General features: G+C 45.6%; 1 protein-coding gene across 1 annotated transcript in view; it reads right to left on the bottom strand.

The window, feature by feature from the left end:
• Positions 1-19,049, bottom strand: part of Adamts17 (ADAM metallopeptidase with thrombospondin type 1 motif 17) — a 293,848-nt gene that overhangs the window by 23,897 nt on the left and 250,902 nt on the right. The window contains exon 14 of the mRNA XM_028776690.1: positions 3,482-3,686. Within this exon, the coding sequence (XP_028632523.1) occupies positions 3,482-3,686 (205 nt within the window). The remainder of the gene's footprint in view (positions 1-3,481; positions 3,687-19,049) is intronic.

A 19,049-nucleotide genomic window follows, 5' to 3' on the forward strand; every position in this document is an offset into this window, starting at 1 on the left:
TAGCTAGAAGTCGTGAGTGTTTCTCAGAATTTCAGCGTGGATACCAAGAATGAAGATGGCAACTTTCCATATAGTAGTTTAGTTCACTTCCTAGGAACCATGGCAAGAAACAACATGGAGAGGGTATCTAGGTAGATCCTGAGGGGTCATAATTGATGATCAAGCTCTCAAAGGGTCAAGTCTGATGTGTCCTCATGCAACAGGAAGGAATGAAAAAGCTGGGCAGTGGTGGCACACATATTTAATCCCAACACTCAGGAGGCAGAGGCAAGCAGATCTCTGAGTTTGAGGACAGCCTGGTCTACAGAGTTAGTTCTAGGGCAGCCAGGGCTACAGAGAGACCCTATCTTTGGAAAAACAAAACAAAACAAACAAACAAACAAAGCAAACCAAGAAAGAATGACAAGAGTTGGAGGAATTGCCAAGGCACAGAGATGCTGGGTGCTCTGGGACATGTCTGCATCCTGCTGCTGGCTCACTCCACTGTAGGAAGACATGGTGCAGTTACACACCTCCCGAAGTAGAAGGAAGCCCAGATGGAGAGGACTGGTCACCTTTGGGAGACCATAGTGGACAAGATGACAAGTTAACCAGTGAGCAGAGGGGATATGTTTGCAGCCCCTAGCCAGAGGGCAGAAGGAATATAGACCACAGCTCAGGGGACCCCCGCACACCCCCTGTAATTTGTTATTGCTATGTGTGACTCCCTCAAAAACGCTGGTTTCCACAGGAAGTGGAAGAGGCTAAGGGCTGTGCTCTGCAGAGACTTCAGGCTGCTCTGTTTATCATGTGTGGCAAGCCACTGCAGTGACAGAGTCACGGGGCCAACTTTTGAATTAAAAAGTTCCAGTATGTTCAGAAAAAAACACATAGAGGACAGTTGGTTGGCATTTCTGTTATTGATGTTTATCCTGAAACATTACCTGCCTACTTTCTTCCTATGAACTGGTTTTAATTTAAAATTTTATGTGTGTGGATGTGCCTGTGTGTATGTATGTCGCACACATGTAAGGGTGCCTTCAGAGTCCAGAAGAGAGCATTATATTCCCTGGAACTGGAGTTACAGCTGATTGTAGGCCTCCATGTGGGTGCTGGAAACCACCGCATCCTCTGCAAAAGCCTCTGGCTCTCTTAACCACCGACCCATCTCTCTAGCCCTGTATGAACTCTTCTTTCTATGGTACTTTGAGACTAATCTTGACTGGCTTGTTTCAAAGCCACGCATGCCTCAAAACTGGCTGTGGCGTCACCCGGAAGAGCTGGGGAAGCACATGTACATATATGTGTGGCACTGGTAAAGGGCTGGTTGAAAGTGACCTCTGATGTGAGGGGCCTCTCCCAAGCAGACTTCAGGACATTGTGTCTCTTGGCCCAGGAGGGCTGTTGCAGGAATCCAGGCAATTAAAGTGGTGGTTTCTGCACTGAAAGGCTGTCCCTTTTCTCCATGTGACAATCTCCTGATCATTTTGGCAACTCTACCTTTAACATTGAACTTATGGTTTGTATCCTGGTACCAGTACCCACAGTGTCTGCTCAGCAACTCCAGAGCCAAGTTGCCACCTCTGCCTGTGGTCAGTTCCTATGTTGTCTAGTCTGGGTTTCCAGCCACTCTGGGTTTAAAACCTCTCTGGGGTTTTAACAATGTTTTCTTGGCCAAGGCCTGGCTCTGCCCTCTTTGGTTGGTAGCCCATTCTATTGAGGTCCGCAGCCCTGCCTGCCTGAGGAAGAGCAGGTGCAGGAGGATGCTGCCTTTGAAGGACCTAGGAAGGTGATGCTCAATCTGTTTACTTCCCCTCAGGATGGAGCCGAGGAGCTGAGGATAGGGGGGCTTCCAGCAACCTTTCATTTCCTTCTGATATTAGATTCTCTTTGCAATAAAGTCATGAAGAATCTGTGGAGGAGGTAGGCAGTAAGCATGATCAATACTGTTGGGTAAATAAGTTTCTAAGTCTCTTCAACCATGAGAAAATGAAAGTCAGTTCCTAGCAGAAGGGCTGTAGGCTCATGGGCACAGAGCAGAGGGACCGAATGCCAGCTTGGTGGATAACTCAAGGGGGATGATTAGATCTGTGTTCTAGGCAGGCAGCTTTAGATGAGCCAGTGTGGACACTGACTCGGGATTAGGATCAGGCCTGTGCAGAGAGGTGGGCAAAGAGAAAAGCCTTTAAATCCTGTTCCTGTGGTGCTCCACTTCCCATGTGGTGCTCTTCCATGCTGTGATGAGACTTGGTTCTCTAGGTAAGAATGGATTTTATTTTTCCCATAGGGATAAGTCTGAGTGGAAAATGTGGGGATTTGATCTGATTAAAAAATAAATCTTGTTCAAGATTTTGTTCACTGAGATCAAGGTGGCCAAAGCCCTAGGGGTCAGCTCTCCTGGGGAAGGGGCAGGGTGTGTTCATTTGCCTTTACCTTAAGTACAGAGGAAGAATTCTCACAAATAATAAACTAGAGCCTAAGCATATATAAAGAAAAAGAATCAACTGATTTTAAATTCTCCGGTTTTCATTGAATATCACAAAGGGCAGGATAAGGACTCTAGTCCTTAAATGGGCACATTTCAAGATTTGTCTAAAATTAAACTTCAGTTTAAAGCAGACAACAGCAGGCTTTCTGTTCATTAAAAATGGGCCAAATACTTTTTTATTCAAAATAATTGTGTTTGGCAATCAAAGAGAATTTTAAAAATATTTTCCATACTGAAGAGTATCTTGGAACTAGCCTCCTTGCCTTTCCTAGACCACTCCAGGTTTGGTGGAACCCAAGTGAAGTCCACCCCTTTATTTAGCTATTTTTTGTTTGTTTTATATCCAGACAATCAACATAATTGCAATGTCAAGGCAAAGCCCTGAAAGATGACATAACCAGAGACAAGATGGTATTTCCAGGTCTGGCCTTCTCACTTAAAACTTGGGCCTAGCTGACCTCTTTCCAACATGGTTTTTGGTGTGAGATTTGCAACTGACTTGCATACCAAAGACTGTCCTTAGCATCTGACTCCTGCAACCTGCAAAGGCTCCCTTGGCACTGCAGGGAAGACTTTGAAACCAGCTACTCAACTTGGCCATATTATAATTCAACCAAGTCTGAAGGAGAATAAAAAGATCAGTGGATAAGTATGTATGTATGATGTCTATCTATCTATCTATCATCTGTCAATCATCTGTCCATCTATAATTTCTCAGTGGGAATTTACACAAGAAATGGAATCAAATAGTACTTTTTCTGTGATGTATACATAGCCAACCTCAAACCATATTATGTATGTTTGTTTGTCTGTTTTTATCCATGTTATCTTAGATGGAACTTAAGGAACAGGAGCTGGAATGCACTTGTGAGATGGTCACAGGGCAGGTGAGGACTGTGGTCCATATGGATGAGTCACAAATACCCTGGAGGAGACAGCACACTGTGGGCCCCATGGTTAAGGCTTACAGGTTCTTGCATGACTTCAGCCTCAGCGGCAAGCCCAGGCACTCACCTCTGACCACTCCGAAGCCTCCCAGATAGACAGGCAGTCCTGCCCTTCACAGCTCTGGACTGGTGTTGGCCGGGGTTCTGAGCAGTAGATGGGCCGAGTAGTGACGTGGGTGCCATTCTGTAGCTGGTACACGCAAGTCACCTCCCGATGTTGAATGCCCTTCTCACAGGTCGCTGAGCAGGGGCTCCACTGACCAGCCACCCACCTGCCCGGAAGAAAGGACAGTAAGAAGATAACCTGGCAGTGGGTGAGTGGTGAAAGAGATGGATCTGGGATCTTTGTCATCAACTCTGGAAATAATTCCAGAGCTTCAAATAGAGAGTGACCAGAGCTGTCATCTAGTTCAGTGGCCCTTTTGGTATAGGGAACATGCTTAGCTCAATGGAGTATGAGTGGGCACAAAGCTGGTCATGTCCCAACAGCAGCTTAAAAAAAGATATTTATTTATGTGTGTGCATGAGAATGTATATACATATATGCTTATGTGTGTGGGGAGGCCAGAAAAAGGTATGGTGCTCTTCCATCTCTTTCCACCTATGCCTCAGAGGCAAGCTCTCTTCCTGAACTAAGGGCTAATGTTTCGGCTAGGTTGGAAGCCCGAAAGCACCAGCAATCCTCCTGTCTCCATCTCCCTCTGAAGCTGGGGATGCAGGCATTTGCAGAGACAATAAGCTTCTTATATAGGTGCTAGGAGAAAATTCTGATCTTCATAAATTATGGAACAAGTATTCTTAACCACTAAGCCATTTCTCCAGTCACCTCCCCCCCCACCCCAACCCTCAACCCCCAAACCCTGTCCATTAGAAACTTTTAATGTGGTTATGAAGTTGGTTATTATTCTGTTTCCTGTCCTCTACCATGAAAGCCCAACACTGTTTTAAGGCAATGTGATGTTTGTTACCACAGCATCAGCTGGCTGATACAGTTTGCACAAAGGCCTCTCCAGTACACCAAGACCAGGTCTTCCCTGCTTTCCATGGCCCGAGAAGCCTCCAGACTAGAGATGGTAACTCTCGATGATGGCATCTCGTGGGCCACTGGAAAATGGGCCTGAGGATGGCACTTGCAATGCTTTTCTAAGACTGTGTACCACCCACTGTTTCAATCATCTGTGAATATGTGCCTCTCTGTTAGCTTCAGGATATTGGGGAGCAACTGAGCAACTTGGAAATAACAATTCCCCAGGACACATATGATGCCTTTTGGGGGATACTAGTGAACTGGCCCTGCTTGGTCCTTTGGTGATGATTAGACTTAAACCTCTCTTTCATCCTCCCTTAAATATTCCCAATGCCCAAGAGCTTGATACTTGTTAAAACATCTCCAACTCCAGATGGTGAGCACAGACAGCCATTCCACTCTTCAGTAAGATAGCTTCGAGTGGCATCTGATGAAATCTCATCACACCACCTCACTCTTTAGAAACATCAGTAGCATTTTCAGCATTTGAGTGGGTGCTGGGTGGCGTTACCCATTCCTCCCCCTCCAGGAACCAGTTAGCAAAACTCTTCCTGTTGGATGCACCATTGATGCATGAGGGATGGAGATGACCCTGCCCATTGTGTGATGTGACCGTGAGAAGACACAATACACTATTTACAAACCACTGACCTCAGTATTCAGCCCATATCAGCCTATGTGCACTTGCTCCATGTATACCCAGCCCTGTGTGTGCTCAGTGGTATGTGGACTCAGCGTCATTGCTCAGCGTCACACACACTCAGTCACAGTTGTTCCATATCCTCTTTGGTAGGTGATGGGAAACAGGACGATGAGTAAGCATTGGACATTTTATATACTTCTTCACGTTATAGGCTTTAAGGTAACAGGGGTTCTCTAGCTCTTCTGTTCTAATTGTCATGTTCTGACCAATCACTAGTCTTCTTCATGTGGATAAGCAGGAGGTAAGGACTGACCAGCAGGAGAAGGCAGGCACCTGTCTGTTTTGAAATAGAGACACTGTCTTCATATATGATTTCTAACTTGTGTTATTTCTGTATCTAAACAGTTTTAAAAGATTACTTTATCTTAATGTATATGTGTGTGTGCACCCAAGTGTATGTCTGTGTACCCCACGTGTAGGATCTTTTGCAGGTAAGAAGAGGCTGTCCTATCCCTTGAAACTGGAGTTGCAGGCACTTGTGGGCAGCCATGTGGGTGCTGGAAACCTAGTCTAGGTCTTCTACAAGAGCAGTGGGCACTCTTAACGACTGAGCCATGTCTCCGGCCTCTCATTTCTGTATTTTTAAGCAGTCAGATCATACCTGTCACTTCTGCTCACTGCTCTACTTTCTCATGAGCCAACTCCCAGACAGACTGTCCTGTATGTTGTTGTTGACTTTGTGCTTACAAATGGCAAGTATTAGGGTGAGCCTGTTTTGGTGCCAGTGCTGCTGAACTGACCCTACTGTGAAAGCATTTTTTTAATATGATCAATCTTCTGTATCTCCTGAGTATGCAAAGAACCATCTGGGTATCCCATAGGATACCACCCTCCATGCGCTGCCTACATTCTGAGGACTCACAGTCATGTGTTCAAGTGAATATGGACAGCCTCTCTGATCCATAGAGATCACATCAGGGACTTACTGTGCAACTGAGTCCAAGAGGAAAATGGAAGGAGATGTTGATTCGGGCTATAACATGGGCAGGGTTTGAGACATCATGCTAAGTGAAATAAGCTGGTCGCAATGACTGTACTTATATGAGGTTATCTGGAGTAGCTGTGATGGTTAATACTGTCAACTTGACTGGATTATTAAAGAGACAAAGCTTTGTGTGTGTCTGAAGGATCATTGAGATTTGGTTCAGGTGATATTATCTACCCACATGTGGGTGGGATCATTTAAGCTTGAGTCCCAGACTGAAGAAATGGAGACAGTAGGGGAAGGATCAGCATTCACCTCTTTGCCTCTTAGTTACAGATATTATGTGACCAGTTGCCATGTGGGCCTGCGGCCATGTTTTCCCCATCACGGTGGACTGTTCCTTATTCTTGGAATTAAAACCAACCTCCTTCCCTTAAGTTGCTTTTATCATGTATTTTGTAGCAACAAGAAAAGTGACAAAAGCAGCAGTCAAACTCTGTAGAATAATTGAGAATAGAACTCCAAAGAACGGAATGGGGTTTGCCAAGTCTAAGCTGGTGGTGATGGGAGGGACACTGGGTACTTGTGGAACATTTCCACTGACAGCATGGCTTCCCACCGGAGATGTGTGCTGAGCCCTCTACAGGGGTCACTGTGCCACTGTAGTCCTTTCCAAGCTTATTTCGGCTGTTTTTAAGGTAGACATATTTCTGTTTCTCTTGACAGATACTCCAATGAGGCATGGGATAGAAACAAGTTTCTGCACCCTTCACCTTTCTTCTTATTGATTTCTTTCTTTCTTTTTCTTTCTTTCTTTCTTTCTTTCTTTCTTTCTTTCTTTCTTTCTTTCTTTCTTTCTTTCTTTCTTTCTTTTGCAGTTGAACTCAACCATTTTTCTGGAAGAACCACAGCTGTGGAAATAGCCTTCCTCCACTGCCTTAAGCACATGAATCTTACTGTCCTACTCAAAACTATTGTGCAGTTGACGTTCCAAATGCTCATCTTCAGGGAAGGTGCTGTGTAGTGATTACAGTCATAGTGTATAGTGTGTAGAGTTATACTATAGTTATAACTTAGGCTGTTTTTTTGAAGTGCACATAACATTTACTAACCAAGTGGTGTGGTAGCCCTTCTAAGCCATAGAGCTTGATGGGAGGTCTACTACACAGGTCTTGCTTAGGCTCTGAGAGGAACTGGCATTCCTGGGCTTATGGAAGCATCATCATCCACTCTCTGTCTTCACAGTCACATGGAGTACTCCCTGTGTGCCTGTGTCTCCCCAGCTACCTTCTCATAAGGACATTGGATGGGGGAGGGCATCCTGCTCCAGTGTGACCTCATTTTGGTTAATTACATCTGTAGTGACATAATTTCCAAGTGGGATCATGTTCTAGCCTCCTGGGTGTTAGGACTCTAACATAGTTACCTTTTTTTTAATTTTTTTTTTATTTTTTAAAGAGGCTGCGATTCAACCCACCACACAACTTTAGTTCTGCCTTCAACTTAATTTGCCTGTGCTATGTAACTCAACATATTCCCAGGTCCAAGAGAATAGTGTGAGCATTAGGTGGGCCAGTTGGCCATGATTACAGACCCATCTCATTCATAACTCTGAGAATTTTTACCTTCCATTCACTACTTTTTATGTTAAGGATGAAACCCAGGGCCTTGTGCATACTAGGCAATGTGTTCTACCAGTGAGCCGCCCCACTTGCTCTCTTCACTTTAATATTTATGTAGGGTCTTATTATATGGGTCAGGCTCAACTTAAACTTTCAATCTGCATACTTTAGCTAATTAAGTGCTCAGATAAGAGGTGTGCACCACCTGTGCTGTGGGTGAGATTTAAAGTAGACAAAGGACTTGTGAATTCTCTTGAAAAACGATTGAGCTGTCACAGGGATGATGGCATTGTCAGGGGTACTGTCTTCTGGCACAATTACTTTATGATGAATATACAGCAGATCTCAAATTAGGTGACTATAAAGAGCACACATACTTCCAATCAAAGAAGACAGGGTGACATGCCATATTTCACCACAATACCAGCTAACAAAGGAATTATCTAGGAGGCTCGGGGTTAAGCTCATGAACTTCAGTGTAGGGGATAAGAAGACGTGATATTCACAAGCAATTGGAATATTTACCACATTTGTCCAAAACTCAAACTCAAGAAATAAGACACCTGCATGTGATTTCATGTGCTTGTTACAGAGGTGGGCACTTCCCAGGCATAGCATCAAGCAGGCCACACCTAGAATCCCACAGCATAGATGGATATTACAAACCACTCTAGCAGTCCCAAGAAGCTGCAGGCAGGCCATAGCCACTGAGATAGAAAACTTGCTCAATCCCAGCCTGGCTGAACCAGATGCTATATGCTGAGCCAGCTTTATGCTGTGTCCAGATTCTAGCATTGGGATGTTCTATTCAGCATCCTAGCCTTTATGAGCCTTTGTTGATGAGAAGGAAAGGGACTTATCTGCAGCCAGCACTTGCTACAGAAGAAATACAGCATGCACCAGGGCCTGAAGGTCAAAGTGAGATTGGCTAAAGAAGCGAGGTCCAGCAGTCATGTGGGAAAAGCCTGCCTGCCAATGGAATTCAAGAGACAGAGAGTGCAGCTGCATAGCCTGAGGTGACCAGTTCTTGGAGGGTCCTTATGGATGGCATGCCACTGGCCATGGGCGAGAAGTGCTGCATAGTTTCTCTGGGAGCTTGGGGTGCTGTCTGGGTTGTAGACACTGGGTTAGGGATCATAAGCAAGCCGGGCTTGGTGTAAACTGAGATGAGAGTCACTTACTCTGTGAGGCCATGCATCAGTACATCTGCGTCTTTGAGGAGACAGAGTTCAGGACCTCCTCAGCTACCTAACTATGTAGACGCTCATATATCCCTTATAAGCAAGAGATAGGATTCACACAGGTTTCATCCTTCTGAGTGTTTATAGTTTATAGAAACAAATAATTGCCATAGTAAGTTATTTTGGGAAAAATGAGAAGATTAAAAAGCATCTGTATTTACTTAGCAGATACAATTCCTTTTTGGGGCACAGGATCTCTCTGTGTAGCCCTGGCTATCCTGGAACTCACTCTGTAGACCAGGATGGCCTTGCCCTCATAGAGATCTGTCTGCTTCTGCCTTCCAAGCTCTGGGATTATAGGTGTGTACCATCACCACGTGGGTCACAATTCTTTTTTCTTTTTTACTTTTTAAAAAAGATTTACTTATTTTATCTATATGAGTACACTGTAGCTGTCTTCAGACATACCAGAAGAGGGCATCGGATCCCATTACAGATGGTTGTGAGCCACCATAGGGTTGCTGGGAATTGAACTCAGGACCTCTGGAAGAGCAAGCATTCAGTGCTCTTAACTGCTGAGCCATCTTTCTAGCCCCATACTTCTTTTCAAAATGAACATTTCAGTTTTAATTAGTAGTCAGTATAATCAGTGAATACATAACCCACAGATGGGGTGGAGGTTGTCTGCTGTGTAGGAAGAAAAGCTCCAAGACTGAGGCTTGAGAGTGTGAGTACGTGGAAGTGGGGTAAGAGCTGTGCCTCTAAAGGGGATGAGGAATGACAAGCAAGACCCAGGAGGTGGGAAAAACATGCAAAAGTGACCTAAGAAAGGGAGCTATCTTCAGTGTTGGGGGTTGGGTGGACTGAGTCACATTCTCTGGGGTTGGTTATGGGACAGAACGTGGGTGGGCTGAAGCCTGAGAGGAAACAGTAACACAGGTGGTGTTGTGCAGCAATTTCCTCCCAGTAGAGCATTCCATCTTTGGAGAAGCTCCTAAGACTGTACACTCTAAAGGGAAACTCGCCATTAAGGCTCAGGAAGTATAGTTTATCTCAGGAAGTTCCTGAAACTGACCAGACACACAAAGCTTTGGTTTACCAAGGTTGTACAAGCAGTAAAGACTACTGAAAATCACACTGGGATGAGCCAAACTCCCAGAAGAGTTACCCCTAAGCCTGTTGAGCTGCCCACAGGGTTTGCAATGGTGTCCTGGTTCCTACCTTTGGGGAGCTGTCACTCATGCTGGGGTACGCTTTGGTGATTAATCTGTCTTAAGGTCATTTCTTCTCCTGTAAGTAATCTCCTCATACATATTCCTGTAACACCAATAAGCTCATTGATTCACCAAGTTGGTAGTATCCACATTTGGACTGTTGTTGATTCCCTATTTGGAGTGAAGACCTTTGTTCAAACTTGTTCAGGAATAGTGTCACACAGTAAGTGGGCAGGGCTCAGTGAGGGTGAAGAAGCAAGGCTGGAATGCATCCCTTCACAGCCAGCTCCACAGACCTTCCTTGTTGGGTCTACTCAACTCTGGGCAACGCCTGACAATGTAGAGAGGTAAAGAGTGTGATTATCACTCAGGATGGTCTGCAAGCGGAGGCAGCAGCACAGAAGCTTGGGAGAGTCTGGTCATGCATACAGAGTGCATAGGGATAGAGTGACAAAGTGACAGAGAGTGGGGGGAGGTACAAGAGAGTGGGGGATGGGAGGCATGCAGATCAGCCAATGGAGAAATCAGGGGTTAGAGAGCATGCTGGAAGGCTCTTCTCAGTCTGGCTTTAAACCATTCCTCCTCCTGCCTCACTCTCTTAAGAAGCTGGGACAGCAGGTGTACTCCCCCACACCCATCTTAGGGCTCTCATTTTCAGTCACATAAACCCTTTCCTATCCATGTTATCCTCCCTGCATTCATGCCCCGGCAGCAGGCAAGGCTCATGGATTGGAACCAGACATTCTCAGCTTCTCACGCAGTACCTGGGTCTGATGGGTGCACACTCAAATCCCCAATCTCCAGCTTGCCTGCTGGATAACCAGGAAAAGGCCAGATCCTGTCCCTTCTTTATAAAACATTGGCAACTGCTCGCGTCCCACAAGCTTGCTGCTAGATTGGCCGAGATGAGCTTTCCTGAGGGTCGGAGAACTCAGTGAGTCGACCATGCTTCAGGCCTGACAGGTGCAGACTATTTTGACTGTGTAATTACTATTAAAAAATGTAGACACTGATTCTGTTGAGAGGAAGTCTGGTTTCTCAGGGGCCCCTGGAAAGGGCATCTCAGTGGCCATTCTGAAGTAAGAGAGAGATGAACAAGGTCCCCTAAAATTAATTTTCCCCTAATTCTTAATAAGTTTGCATGATTCAGGTGTGAGAAGAGGGTACAATAACATGAGTCTCCTGTTAAGGACTAGTTTCTATAGAGCAGGGCGTCTTATTTACTTCCTTTGAGCTTTGGGCTCCTCTACACATAGGGCAACAGCAGAACAGTTTGTATATTATTTGAACATAGCAGTCAAAGTATTTGGAAGATGCTTAGCACAGGGAAGCCTGCGGGGATGTGAATCCATTTTCCTTGGCACAGGACTTCTGTCCCCTGGTATGAATGTCCAGCTAAGAGGAAGCCAACACTTTTCTCTGTCTCACTGTGGTGACAAAAATCTTTCCTAAGACACCTGTAACTTTGTTCACTATGTGTGTTGTGAGCCTGGGGAATGGGCTGTACAGAGTCTTGCCAAGAGCCCTTCCTCTCCATTTAACACCAATCAACACCTCGAGGACCCTGCGTAGCCGCAGACTCTCCCCTCTGCTCAGGACCGTGTTCCTTCTCAGCTCCTGGCAGCCTGGAACTAGCAACTCTGATGAAAACCATCGGACAACTTTCACATATGCCATTTATAGTTTCTGAAGACAGGAGACTGCTTTTATTAAACAGACGTGTGTGAAGGAGGAACAGCGTGGAGCTGCAAAGGTGACCGATGGAGCCTGGATGAGATGCTCTCCCAGAGGGAGCAGCAGGGCCCCTTTAACAGTCCCACAGGAGGCTTCAATTCCGCCTCGCTCCACTTAAACTCAAAAGTTATGAGTTCTCATATACCATTCCCTGAAAAGTAATATTATTCACATATTTGTTTTTTAAAAGAGGAAATGAAAATCTGACGTGTATCATGCCGGCCTGTGGATATGAGCTTGCTTGGAAGCAGGCATTGCTGCTTGCAGAGAGGCCCAGCAACTCATGACGTTCTCCTTGGCGTGGCCAACAATGAGCGCTTCTGAGGGAAGCAACCTTCAGTCCTGAATTCTGACTTTAAAATGTCTTGCGTCCACTGGCTCCTAAGCTTGAGAAGGTGGGGCTTGCCAGGATCTGTGACTTTTCCATGCTCTTTGCCCTTGGACAATTAGGATTATTTCTTACGTGTTGCACAAAGAATGAGTAAGTAAAAGGAGGGTTGGGGAGACAAGAGGGAGGGTGGAAGGGGGTCAGGAGGGAGGGAAGGAGAGAGGAAGCTGGCAGTTGGTCTGTCTGTCAATACTTTGTTAAAGTATGCTTCAACGGAAATTGTTTCGACAATAGTTTCTCCAAATACTACAATAGCTGTGTGGTAAACAATGTTCTGAACTCCTGTAAAGATTTAATATATTTGACCCATTCTATAGTTGGGGAGACTGTGGGGTTCAGTATCCCACTCGAGGCCACTCAATAACGAGTGGCAGATCCACTTTCCAGAAGTGCCATTAGGACTCAGTTCTCTTGACAAACAGTGCACTTGTTGAAAGAGCATCTTCAATATACTTAATTATGAAATCACCACCATGTAATTTTGAAATGCTTTCATCACTTCCACAAGAAACCCATGCTCCTTAGCTGTCATCCCAAGACCCAACCATCCATCCTTGTCCTAAGTGGTCACTAATCTGATTCTACACATTTCCCTCTTCTGAAAGTGGCACAATATAACATTGGTCCTCTGATGTCACTTAGGCCCCTGATGGCACTTCCTATGACATCACTTCCTATGGTGTCATTTCCTATGATGTCACTTCCTATGGCATCTTAAAAGTCCATCTGTGTTGTAGCATGAGTTATTGTTTCCTTTCTTTTTAAGACTAAACATAGAAATCAATTAGGGAAAAGACAATCAGATACTGGGCAAAACTAAGGGGATAAATCACAAAAGAAATAAAAATGCTGGAAAAACATAAAAATAGGCAAGTTGCTGATATATGACAAGAAAAAAAAATCAATTTATCACCACTTCCTGTCCACAAAGCAGCAGCGCAAGAAAAAGTAACCAAGCCACATGTATCTCTTAATGGTGAAATGGGATTTCCTACTTCTTGTTGGGGACACTGTACAGTGGTCCTATTTTAGGTCCCATTTTTCCTGTAAGGGGTAGTCTCCAGGTGCTAGCCTGCTGTGGCCCATCAGCTGCCAGCTCACTGTGGCCTGGTGCTGGACCTCCTCCATCTTAACAAGCCAAGTTGTGAGAGCAGCTTTCTTCTGCATTTTCAAATGTTGGATTCTAAAATCTTGAGCGGTCTGTGTGGGCCAAGTCGTGTCTGCTGAGGAATTTGGCCCTGCAGCCTTCAGTCTGGGACTTTACACTTTAATATCCCAAGTTGGCAGCTGTGGATTTCTGAGCAAACCCCTAAAGGCCAGGGTGCATCACCCCATCTCCCATCCCAAGGGGGCACAGAACCACTGGCTGTTATAGGCCACTCCATCACTCTCTCCTAGGCTTTGACCCCCTACATTTCTATGAGACACAAATGCTAGTTTTAGTTTTGCCTTTAGGTTGGCTTAACAGTTTAGTGTAAAGCATTCTTCTCTAAGGATTTAGAGGGAAAAACAAGAGCAACAGAAAGTGGTCCCTCAGAGGGATGATGATACATTGTTTCCCTCAGGATATGCACTGAATCATACCCAATAGTAAGGAATACTAAAGTCCCCAACCTAGAGAGCTACAGGCAACACCCCATGCCCGGTTAACACCAGCAGAGGACCTTCACAGATGCCTCAGCTGCCTGGCCCCACAAGCTTACTCAACATGAAAAGAAGCAGGCAGATCTCAGCATTCCACCCGGCGGCTGTCCAGCTTTGGCTAAGAAAAGGCTCAGAATTTTATAAGACTCAGGAAATGTTCCTAGGGGGAGTTCTCAAGGGCTAGAGAGTGCCAGCACTGCTGCTTCTGGAAGTGGCACTGAAGCAAAGGATCATTCCAACTGTAGGATCTGGAGGTCCTGAGGCACAACCCACCCCTGCAGCTGGATGCCCTGCAAGGGTTCTGGTACACAGCTGTAAGGGTGAGGGGCTCATACTCTGCCACTCCATCCTTAATACCTTTACTGAAAGCCACACACTCAGTCAGCCCTGACTCCCTGACAACATCCATCCACAGGCCAGCAAGTCTCCTTAGCAACACTCCAAGGTGATGATGACCATTGGTCCAGTTTGAATCCCTGGTACCTATTAATGTGCCACTGTGTTAGAAGTGGCAGCTGGTGGTCATGGCTTCTAATGGCCATGTGGGTGGTGAACCTGAAAAAAAAATGCCCTAAGGTGACAGACAAGCTAGGTGGAGCCATGGAGACACAGCTGGTGCCCTGAGATCTCAGCCCTGAGTCAGCCGCTGGCACTGGGCAGTGTCGACCTTTTCATTAGCCTACACTGAGCAAGGGTGCCTGGCGAGCATGACACATCACCACAAACCTCAGAGCAGATGGAAGCTGGGACACTTGTGGCCCTGACAGCCACTCCTTGTTTTCCTCTGTATGACTCCTGACTCCTCTGGGCTGTGGCTGCTTACCACGCTGCCCTCTGCTTCTCCAGCTCCTCTTCCAAAGCAGATTGTTACTCTGTTCAGTTCAGTCTTTAGCAATTCTGTTAGCATGGAGGTTTTTTGTTCTTTTTAAAACAGAAAATGCGGTTCTTGCAATTGGAGAGATGGCTCAGACTAAAGTCTTGCTGCACAAACCTGAGGACCTGAGTTTTATCCCAAGCATTCACAAAATACAGGTGTGGTCCTGCATGCTCTTATACTCCAAGAGCAGGGGACAGGACACAAGAAAATCCCAGTAACTCCAACCAAGACAGTCTATCAACATCAGAAAGCTCTGGGTTCAATGAGAGGCCCTGCCTCAAAGAATAAAGTGGAGGGGAAGACACTTGATGCGGGTCTCTAGATTCTGTTGGCACACACACGTGTGCATGCGCGTGCACGCATGCATGTGCACACACACACACACACACACACACACACACACACACACACACACGAGGTTCCTAGGATGCTGGGCCTCCAGCTCTCTACCCTGTAACCCTCTTATATGTGAGTAATGGCAGAACAGTGGAAGCCCGGCCATGCCCTTGGTGCCCAGGATGTGTGAGGGGTAACAAAGCCCAGGCATGCCAAGTCAAGAAAAGGGGCTTGGCTTGGACTGTTTCTGGACCACATGTTATGTCCTTCCTACTAAGGCAACCCCTAAGGCTCCCTCTCTGCATGTCCACAGTCACCTCACCTGAGGTACAGCAACTAAGAAGCCATCCCACGTGAGGTCTCTTTAATGTCAGGCAACCCCTGCAACTAGCTCTGTCGTGATGCTTCTTCTTTACTCTAAGACCTCAAGCAGCTCCTATGCCTGCTGACTTTCATATCCAGGGCCTGACTCTCAAGACAATCTGATGATGTTCTCATTCATTCAGCCCATGCTTCTCTTTGTTTCTGTGCAGATTACAGACACTTCCAGGAAGATGTCCAAACAAACAAAAATAAGTCTTCAGATTAAGGAAAGAGGAATGACTAAAGTTCAAGGCAAGGGGAAATGTCTAATTGCCCTGCTCTGGTTGACCATGGATGCATGGGTGCCCCTTGATCCAGAGATGTTGGTGTGACTCTCTCTGCCTGGCACTCTCTCCTCACTCCTCAGCTGGCCATTACCCCGGTTACACTGAAAGCTTTCCCTGAGGTGCTCCTCCAAGTCCCCCACAGGCCTATACCTCTCAAATCTCTGCTTACACTTCAAAGACTCACTAGATGGTTGGAATGATTTGCCTCCTGTGAGAATATCCTAGGCTTGGTATGGCCTTGAGACTCCTGAGAGTAAAGAGGCCCAGACATAGTTTGGGAGCTATACCTATGTCTTTGACTTTAGCTATCCAGCTGCCCCTGGGTTCAGAGTTCTGATCTGTGAAATGGGTATTTATGCCACGGAATGATCACATATGGCCAACTATACGTTCTTTTCTGGACTGACTCAAGATTCCAACAGACACACACACAAAAAAATAGTTTAGAATGTACAAGTCAGCAAGCTTTCTTCCATGCCTATACCCTCCCCTCCACACACCTCAGCCACATCTTCCTCTCCTCTGCAGTGAGCCTTGTAAGATAATATGCTCACAGCTCAGCTCCAGTGCATGGGTAAGACTGTGCATTAATACAGCGACCTTATAAAGCAAGCAGCAGTTTCCTATAAAAAGTTACAGCGAGATAAATCTATGATAAAATATTCATGCCCTTTGTCTCACTTCACAGAAAGCTTCAAACATCCCAGCTGAGTGGAGTCATAGCAGCTGCTGGGCAGATGTTCCCAGGCAGGCAAATGAGAGACAATAATTAGTCCCAATTAAGTTCTCAGTAAATTATGTAAGGGAGGCTTCTAGCCATTCAGCCCTGCATGGCTTGCTGTGCCAAAGGGAGCGAACCCGGTCCAGGATGATTTAGAAACTCCGGACTGCGAGGGATAATTCATGTTCTCAGTGAACTGCAGAGTCTTGGCATGAGAGGAAATAATGAATCCCATAACCACTCTCAATTGAAAATAATAATTTGTTAATAACTTTAATAGCTAATGAGCTACAGGAACCATGTTTATGAGTCCTCCCAGAAGAGAAGAAAGAGATTCGTTAGGTTTCTGGGCTTATTAAGTTGGTGGCATTAAATCACCCGGGAGGCTTCAGAGATTTTTTTTTTTTCAGCAAATATCCTATTAGATGATCTGTTTTCACCAGAATATAGCTTCTCTTCCATGTTTATCTGTGTCCTGAATCTCTGCTCAGGGAAAGCTTTCAGTGTAACCGGGGTCTGGGCTTTCCTTCCAAGATCCCCCGAGCAGACACCCCACATCATCCTGTTACACTGAGCTTGTGATATATTTTTCCTACTCCAAGTGTGACAGGTTGACAATTTTCATGGTTGACAATGTGTGTGTGTGTGCACACATGTGTGCATGTACATATAGAAGCCAAAGGTCAATGTTCCATGATTACTCTCCATAATTTTTTGAGACAAAGTCTCTTCCTGAACCTGGGCCTTGCTGTTTTGGTTGGACTGGCTGGCTAATGTGGTCCTAGGGTTGACCTATCTTGTCCCTTTCCCAGATGCACACCTCTCTCCATGCACAATTCTTACATGGGTGCTAGGGATCCAGAGTCGGGTGTTTGTGCTTGCACACAAGTACTTTTCCCACTGGCTCTCAACCTCTAGGATGACTAGGAAACAGTTTTAATTAGAGAATCACACACAATAGTCTGCTCTGTGGTGCATGGCCTGGCCACACCAAGCCCAGGCAGCCACCCTACATCCATAAAGGCCCGTTCATGTCTGGCTGTGGTGATCTTGGTCCATGCCTTATCCCTGGCACGTTTGAAAGACAGCTTTTAGCAGAACCTTGGGCTGGTAAAGAGCCTTGAGAATGTCTTTCTTTCACGTCATCTTGAACTCTGTATCAATAAGGAGATGTGAGGACTGAAGCTCCCTGGAGCACTCTTTGTGTTGTTCTCTAGAGAGCTGTGGGCTATGATTCACTCAGTTTTAGGAATCTCTTTGGCCTTAGTTTTCCTTTAGTTTGTAGAAATTATAATGATAATGTATGCATATAGCAGAAAATCTGGAAGGCCCCTAAAACTATAAAGGGAAGGAACACAGAGCACATATGAGCCGACTCTTTATCACACATATTTTCCGTAACACCCAATGTCATGCATGCCATAAACAAAATATTTCATATTTTGTTCCATTATTGATAGTAGAAGCAATTCCTAGGTGATTCGTGATCTTTTTCTAAATATTGACTTTTTAAGGCTTATGTAAGACTCCTGTATATAATCAGAGTCATAAATTACCTAACCAGTATATACGGGTTGATGATTTGGAGAGCTTCCATTCTAACCTCCCATATTTTGGGTGATTTCTGGAAGGTGGAACTAGAAGTCCTGAATCCAGAGTGATGAGCAGGGTAGCCGGGGTGTATGTGTTGGGGGGGAGGCTTCCTGCCTGTATCTCTCCATGACATGGGGCTCACTGTACTCCAAGCTGGCCGCGTCTTCCTCAGCAGCCTGGATGGGCCTCAGAGAAGGCATACCCATTCTCTAGATGTCAAGGCCTGAAGTACACAGTGTCTGCTGCCTTTCTTCTGCAACACACACAACCCGCTAGCTGTTCTTCATGAGGCAGCAGCAGCCAGGCCACTTGGCTTCCACCCGCGCCTCTTTTGCTGTGGACACACCCTGCTGGCCAATGCCTCCTGAGTGTGTGGCTTCTACAAACCCATGTCTGGGTGTAGCCTGACTAGCTTCAAGTAAATAAGCAATACGAACCACACTAACTGGACCTTTTCATATGCTGGGCGTCATGTTCTCTAGTCTGTACTGGACTCCCAGGCAGATGAGGAAGTGGCAACTCCCTCAACATAACCAGTCACTGAGAGGCAATGTGGGCACCTTTTTTCCTGGATGCTGGAGTCCTGTGGGATAGAATGCCACCACTGTTCCAGAATCTTGAACATAGCATAAAAACCCAGAAGGGCATGACCTATATATACCCCTAGAGATGCAACTGTCTTCTCTATTTGTTCATCTTTCCCACAAGCAAAGTTCCACAAGGCTGAGAGGAGTTTCTTTACCTTAGGCTAGCAGCAGGCAGGACACCGAATCTGGCACCCTGAAGGACCCAATAAATCACTGGGTAAGAGTAAGAGTAATTGCATACTAGTTAAATGCTCTGACTAAGGTCAGTGGACACCCCAAGTTCTCTTTTCTAAGAACTAGTGCCAAATACAGGAAATGGGGGTGCCATACCCCACATCTGTAACTGTATATATAATACAATATAAATATATTTAAAAATAGAAATGTATATATGATAGATGGGTTTTTTTTTGTTGTGTTTTTGCTTTTAACT

The sequence above is a fragment of the Grammomys surdaster genome, unplaced genomic scaffold, assembly GCF_004785775.1.
Source record: "Grammomys surdaster isolate TR1022 unplaced genomic scaffold, NIH_TR_1.0 271, whole genome shotgun sequence".
NCBI classification, from domain to species: Eukaryota; Metazoa; Chordata; class Mammalia; order Rodentia; family Muridae; genus Grammomys; species Grammomys surdaster.